General features: G+C 48.6%; 3 protein-coding genes across 3 annotated transcripts; 2 read left to right on the plus strand and 1 right to left on the minus strand.

Moving 5' to 3' along the window:
* Positions 1-33: 33 nt before the first annotated feature.
* Positions 34-7,080, plus strand: LOC6527487 (the record flags this gene model as incomplete). Its single annotated transcript, XM_002088541.4, has 5 exons — positions 34-518; positions 575-1,757; positions 1,845-2,208; positions 4,391-4,571; positions 4,642-7,080. Coding segments are annotated over 5 exons (2,931 nt in total), but the record flags the coding sequence as incomplete, so codon positions are not given.
* LOC6527486 lies at positions 2,265-3,322 on the minus strand. The gene has a single exon (XM_002088540.4). The coding sequence runs from the start codon at positions 3,320-3,322 to the stop codon at positions 2,483-2,485; it is 840 nt and encodes a 279-aa protein (XP_002088576.1). The 3' UTR covers positions 2,265-2,482.
* On the plus strand, positions 3,408-4,351 carry LOC26535329. The gene has a single exon (XM_015199125.3). The coding sequence runs from the start codon at positions 3,408-3,410 to the stop codon at positions 4,182-4,184; it is 777 nt and encodes a 258-aa protein (XP_015054611.1). The 3' UTR covers positions 4,185-4,351.
* Positions 7,081-7,756: the final 676 nt, after the last annotated feature.

The raw sequence follows: 7,756 nt of genomic DNA on the forward strand, positions 1-7,756 counted from the left end.
CGTGAATGCGGTAGACGCGCGTCGAAGCTGTAGAGGAACGCCATCACATTGGATTTCGCGCAGTTTTACTTTAGAGCGGTGCCAATTAGTGGCCAACAGCAGCAACAACAGCAGCAGCAACAGCACCAGCAGCTCGTGCAGCAGCAATTGCTAGCCCAGCAGCAGCAGCAACTGCAGATACAGCAGCTGCAGCAACAATTGCTGCTGCAGCGACTCGAGCGTGAGTTGCAGCAGAGTTACTCGTGCCTGCGGCAACGTTGGCTCACCGACTACGCAGCCCCCCATCAGCAGCACCAGCAGTTCGCCCAGCAGCAGCAGCTCTTTGCGGCCCAGCAGCTGCAGCTGCAGCACCAGCAACTGCAGCAACAGCAGCAGCACCAGCAGCACCAGCAGCAACAACAGCAGCAGCAACAGCAGCAGCAGCAGTACAGCTACTACTTCAGTCGCGGTAGCACCAACACCGATCTGGGTCTCGGACTGGGCCTGGGCTTCGGTCTGGGCAGCGGCAACCTAGCCAGGTAATATCACAACCCACTCACCTCTAACGTGATCCTATAAAGAAATACGTTTCCAGCTGGTACCATCTGCCGTCCACATCGGCGCACATCTATATAGGAACCACCAGCAGCGGCGGTGCACCGGCCAGCGCAGCCTATCCTCCGTATCCGTACCGGAGCGTGGGCGGCTATTCCGGAGGAGGTTATCCGGCAGCGGCGCTAATCAACTTCGATGCCTCGCCGACACCGCTGTTAGCCTCAGCGGGAAGTTCACCCGGCTACTTGCCACCATTGGCCATTCCGGCAGCCTTACCACCACCGCCACCAGCGCCGAGTGTAGCCACCGATTATTACTTCAGCAGCCGGAGCACACGAACCGTTCCGCCACCGGTGGTACCGCCCACTCCGGCGGCCGTTGCAGCAGCGGCATCAGCATCAGCATCAGTATCAGCGGTCTCCACCTCGCCGTTCCGGGAGTACGGGAGTGCGGCGGAGGAGCTGCAAGCTGGCTATCGCTACAAGGCCACGCCCCGCAGGCGGTACGACGCCTACGACAACTACGGCTATCTGCCTGGCTTTGCCAGCACCACTGAAGACGAGGAGGACCTGCTCGAGGAGTGCCTGCCGCAGGAACTGCTCTCCACGGACTGCTCGAGTCTCGAGGAATTGCGCTTCTTCCATCTGCAGGAGGAGGACGAAGACGAGGACGACGAGGAGGTTGCCACGCAGCTGGCGCACATCCTTGACCTGCCGGATTTTCTACATCCCTACGGCGGCAGCGGCCGGGACAGCCTGCACAGCCACAAGACGCCGCCGCAACACGAGTACCAAACGGAGCACGGCTCAGCCGCAGCGGGAGGAGCAGGATCGGCGGGCACAGACGGTCGGAGTGCTGGTGGTCAGTCGCAGCGTGTCCTTGAGGAGCAGCGATACCAGCCCTACCAATACCAGCAACAGCATCAGCAGCAGCATCAGCAGCAGCATCAGCAGCAGCAACAGCAGCAACATCACCAGCAGCATCAGCCGAACTTCCCACAGCAACATCAACACTTCCAGCCGTCGCAGCAGCAACTGCAGCAGCAGTCCTACCACTCGTACCAATATCCTTCGCAGGACAGCTGCGAGGGCTTCAACCAATTCGCCAGCAACGCGGGCAGCTGCCTGGGCAATCAGAGAATGATGGTTAGCAAATTGTGGAACAGCTGCTTCCCGGAGTTCACCCCGGACCATGTGCATCGCCACAACTTTTATCTGTGCCAGGTGAGTCACTTCTAATCTTGATATCAAGTTTAGTTTTCTTTTCTATACAGATTATAGATTAACTTGATTAACTTTCACCCCTTTCAGTGGCAACGCAACACGCAGGTGCGCATCGTTTACCTGTTCTACCGATGGATAACGGCCATCACCTGCCTGGCGGCACTGGTCTGCTCCTTGCTGGACATCGGGCGCACGGACGAGCACTTTGAGCACCACTACGCCAAGTGGTGGATCTACCTGACCCACTGGGGACTGCTCTTCTGCACAGTGCAGGCCTGGCTGGCCGCCTGGATAGTGACCCAGGGCATGATGGTGGAGCGCGAGGACTTCGAGATCGTGCGGCAGGCGAAGAAGAGTCGCCTGCACCACTTGTACTGGGTGCTCTACACCTGTGCCACTGTCTACGCGTTCATCGTCACCATGTGCTATTGGCTTCTGGTCCACAATCCCGGTAAGGAAACCCCACATGACCTAAGTATTTGTGCCCAAAGTTCAACCGAAAGCGCATTGAAAACGAGTATGAAGAGTTTATTTCTTATACATGCTTTTGTTCTATGGTTGACATTTTTCTCCAGTACACAATGTTATATTTAGGAAGTTTTAACAAAAGCAATTACAAAAAATTTCGCGACACCTAATTTAACTGTGCAGAGCACTAAGAAAGAAATACAAAAATTATCTAATTACCAAAACAACATGAATTCCAACCAAGGAATCACCATATCCTATCTGTGAGCATCCAATGTGTCCACTGAGAAGCGGTGGGCAAATATAATGCCACTCACAGTGCAGGCGTAGTTGATGAACATCCTGGCGGACGCCTCCAAGTACTGGTGAGCAACGTAACCAGACCGCTTATGACGCAGGAAGAGTTTCTGGGAGTTGTACATGGCCCAGGGTCCGAAGAACACCAAACAGACGCTGGCGGGCACATAGTATCGCATCTCCAGGCGGACGCCCAGAGCCACTGTCGAGACCAGGAAGACCACTAAGCTCGCCAGGACTAGGATCCACAGTTCGGCGGTGAGGAAGCCCGGAACCCACAGCCCCAGCAGCGTATAGACAACCAGCACGCCCATGCCAATCAGCACAAATGGCCAGGTTAGATCCTGTTCCAGAATGTGCAGACACACCACCAGCAGCGTGAGGCTCTCGAAGATGCATCCGAAGATAATCCAATTGAGTGGGAAGGTGAACTGCAGCCGGCGAAAGCCCATGAAGGCCAGCGTCATGTTGATCCACGAGAGCAGGAGCAGCAGAACGGACAGGCTGCGGTTGGCCGCACTCAGCTCGGGTCTCCAGCGGTACGTGGATCCGAGCCACTGCAGCGAGGCCAGGATCACCTGGCCAACCAACAACAGGCAGACGTAGATGCGGAAAATGCAGGTTGACGGTTTCCGCCTCGTTGGAAAATGGTTGATGCTGGTGGCCACCTCCACAAAGCGTTCCCTGTCCGAAAACTGGCTTTCCTGCTGACTGGGATTAGCCTCGAAATGGCTCTTGGAGCTATAGGATCCAACGGATCGCACGCTGAAATTTGGGGCTGATCTGGTTACACTTAACATACTGGCTGTCAGGCCGAGCTCTCGCCTTTGACACTTGACACGGGCGCCGGGAAACGAGCAGAAAACGAGGAAATCCCCCACATCGATGAGTGATCAGCCAGGCGATGGCGTCGTGCGCCTCCGTCTCAAGGTGTACCAGTGGATCTACGGCATCGCCATGGTGTTCATTGTCCTGGCCATTGGGCTGATCATCTTGCCGGGCCTGTTGAGAGAATATGCCCTGGTTCCGAGTGTAGTGGCCACCTATTGCTTCTTTGTCATCGGATTGGTCAGCCTGTGCGTCTATGTCAACGTGACATGGCTGCGCCGGAAGTTTCCATTCAACTGGATAGTCAGCTGCTGCATCGCCGCATGTCTGGCACTGGGCACGGTGTCCACCCTTTCAAGCCAGCGGACGGTCCACGTCCTGCTCCTGAGCCTGGAGATTCTTGTCATGATGGCGCTGCTCCTGCTGGTTGGCTCTTTTCTACTTCCCGATTGCCCAACAATAGCCCACCTGTTCCTCACCTGGTTCATTTTCGTTGTGTTCTCCGTCGTCCTAATGGTCGCCGTTTGTGTCCACGTGTCAGATCTGATTTACTCCTATGAAGTAGCCACTCACTTTGTGCTCTGGCAAGTTATTTGCCCACTGATTGTGTTCCAGGCGCAGGTCATATCCGGCTATTGGGAGAACTTGCCGCCGATCCTGGATAGGCCACTCTGCTCCACGATGCTCCTGTTCGACTTCCTCGCCTGCTACATCTTCCTTGACTCCGCCGATGAAGTGGGATTTGAATTCTACTACGCCGGCCAGGCGGCAAATCTAAAGTTTATGGCCAGATCCATTAAGAGCCAATGGGATATGTTCATGGACTCGCAATAGGGATTTTCGAAATTGGAGAACTCTGAAAAAGCCTGCCCTGAAGGGAATAATGTATTGGTTAAATATATGAAAAGAACATGTGCATTTTATATCGTTTATACTCAACAGTTCTCAAACTAGCCATTCAATTAAAAAACACGTATATGTAGAAAACATCGATATATTAAGCAATTTGATCCTATATTTAACCATGGTTATGCTTTCAGAAATCCACAAGATCGATGCGCTGAACATAATGGTGCACGTGCTCAACACGATTATAATGCTCATCGATTTGGCCATAGTGGGGCACCCGATCAAGATGAGCCACGCCTACTTCACCACTGGCATTGGCCTGGCCTACGCCATATTCACGGGAATCTATTTCTTGGCCGGCGGAACAGACAGGTGACTTTCATCCGCACTGGATATGATTGAAGGAAAGGGGAGCAATCAAAATTGCTGTTTTCGATTGCAGGAAAAACCAAACTGCCATCTACCCGATGATGGACTGGACCAAGCCGGGCAAGGCGATTATAGTGACGGCCTGTGCGATCATCTTTACGTTCTTCGTTCACTTCTGCTGTTACCTCCTTTACCGCGGACGCGTCTGGCTCTTCACCAAGCTGTGCATCCGCGGACGGCACAATCGGGATGGTGAAATGGGTGAGGGCCTCAACGATGACTCCGGTTCCCGCATGGGCGGTGGCGGTGGTGGAGGTTCGGCCGGTGGCGGAGGAGCAGCTGGTGGCTCGGTGGCTGGCGCTGGCGCTGTGGGCAGCAGCCAGGAGTACGCCCATCAGCAGCAGTATCCGATTGCCCACACAGAGCAGCCGCGGGCGGGCAGCCACCAACAGCAGCAGCAGCAGCCGCCGGGCAATTACCAGCTGCCGCCACAGTACTCCGGATATCTGCAACAGCCGGTGGTCGCCGGGGTCAATGTGGGTGTGATCAGTGCCGAGGGCGTCTACCAGCCCATTGGCACGGACACTGGACGCACCAGTGGCGGAGGCGATGGCAAGCACAAGTCCTCTTCGGGATCAGCAGCTGGAGCAGGATCGGGACAGGGACAGGGTCAGGGATCGGGTTCAGGATCGGGATCGGGCTCGGCACTGACGCGCACCGTAGCCCACTTGGATGCGTCGCAACGGGAGCAGTTCCTCAACCCCAACAAAATCGTCGAGTACAAGATGTAAAGGCGTTGCACCCGGCACCGGTATACGTTCCACTTGTCCATGAAGTTTCTGGAGAAGCACTGTGCCCAGTGCGAGGCGACGCGCAGCGCCATCTGCGAGGAGGAGCGCCATTTGGCATGAGCACAGTGGTTAGTTTTTAGATTTGCTTTCGAGACGTCTAGCTTTCGAATACCTGCCAGGCCAAATCGATTGATCGGGCTCAAATCAGTATTGCACATGGTATTGCTTTTTTTTTGTGGCAAAGTAGTTTGTAACCGTAGTTTCGTAATTTTGTAAAAGCTTTGCCAATCCTTTTTAAATGTGTAGACGCTTCTCAGTGCGCCGCATAGCATGCATGCATATATAGCACGACAAAGATTTAGAAAATTAGAATTGTTCCTTTATGCGAAGGATTACCGTCGAGTGTATTCAGACTTTTTTTTCGATGGTAATCTTTTCGGCAAGTCGTTCCAGCAGTTTAAAACGTTTAAATGGACTAAGTTGAACATGATATATACATTAAGCAAACAACTCACAGTATTTTATTTGGAGCTCAGTTATCTAATTGATCGTAATTATCGTAATCAAGCAATTGTGTTCAATAACAAATTAACACACTGTCAGCAATTATTTTCGGCCCCAAACTCAAAACGAACCACACAGCTAGAGAGAACCGAGAAAAGAACATGACATACTGCCTACAATGATTTAAGTTAGGAACTTTTTTATTAGCTAAGTTAACCATTTATCCACACAAATTTTATATATCGGTGCAGGTGTAAGCCAGTTCGTGCATCAACATCCGAGGCAGAGGGATAAACAATTAATAATTGATTTAATTGGGATGGAATGGCTCTGTTCATAGTCTTGGATTATTGAGCACAAAGATGGCAAATAGAATTGGCAGTTTTTTAAAGGAGCTAAAAGGCGCCGAACAAGGAGTATGTAGAGCAAACAACATTAATTTTAGGATACGCTTGGCATTGGTTTGCTTAGTAATTAGTGAATTGATAACATAAAATACGTTTCTTTATATGAATATTTTCCCAGCAAGCTCAGTCGCTGCTAGAACACTCTAATAAACCTTATTCTAGAAAGCACGACGTAAAGTATTACGATTAACAATATCAGAAATAAATATTTTAGCATACGATGTTGAAAAATATATTGCAAAACGTTTTACTTTTGACTCGAATCCAAATACGTACCCTACAAAAACCCGACGTCTTGCTTTTGTTGGTTTCTGCGAGTATGTGACTTGAAGAGCTACTAAATACTGAAAACAGTGACTAGATTTATTACCAGACGGAAACCTATACGAGTATATGTAAATAGTTGATTTCGTTTATGTTGATCGACTTCTATCTATATTCAAAATGCATAGCAAAAATTTAGGAATCTGGTGAGGAAAATGTCGGTTCCCGTGAAAAGGTATAGCCACCTTAAGTAAAAATTCAGAAACAGCAATGAAAAATACAAATGAAATCAAATGCATTGAATAAAACTCGTCAAGAGGAATGTGTTAACAAGCTAAAGCAAAACAAGAAAACAAATATAAACAAATATATATAAATAAATATACAGAAGCGAATGCAGAGCAAATAGCATGCCCAAACTATACCTACATTATTGAATAAAGATGTAAGACATAATAGCGAGGTAAAGTAAACAACCATTAATTTTTGATAGATTTACATAAATTAAACACTTTCTCCTAAATAAAACAGATCATCCACAAGGTATTCAGGTATTTTTATTTCCACATTCTTTTAACCCAATTTCTTTTTAGAGAAGTTTTACCAGTTTTGGTTGAGGGACTGCAAAATGTCAGTTTCGCACGCTTTTCCCAAATTGTTTTCCAAAAATTTAGCATAAATGTATAAATGAATGTTTATATAGACTGAATATTATTAAAAAGCAAAAAAAAAAACAACAAAGTATATAACCGAATTAACATGTAAAAGGAAGCGGTTAAATCTTTTTGGAATTGTAAAAATATAAAACGAAAAACGCAAGATTTCATATTAGCCAAAACATACAACAGTAAACACATATCAACAATTAGAGAAAACATTCTAAATATAAAGATATTCAAAGAGATGAATAGCAAAAGTTTCAAATAACACAAATCAAAGTTGACCTCATCAAGAACCACACATAAAAACCACAGTAAGAAAGTAAAACTTGCATAAAAAAATGTAAAAATGTTAAACAATCACTATAACGTATGTATATGCAGAATATATTTAACAGAGGAAAAATTCAAATATTATATTTTGTAGATTTTTAGTAAATTAGAAGTGAAAGATTATGAGAACCGAATTCAACACACGCGCATATGTCTACAAAAATATTTATCCCAAATATATACATACATCCCCCATACCCTTCAAAATGTAGCTCAGCTCTCTGACCCAA

This window comes from Drosophila yakuba, chromosome 2L, assembly GCF_016746365.2.
Source record: "Drosophila yakuba strain Tai18E2 chromosome 2L, Prin_Dyak_Tai18E2_2.1, whole genome shotgun sequence".
Taxonomy (NCBI): Eukaryota; Metazoa; Arthropoda; class Insecta; order Diptera; family Drosophilidae; genus Drosophila; species Drosophila yakuba.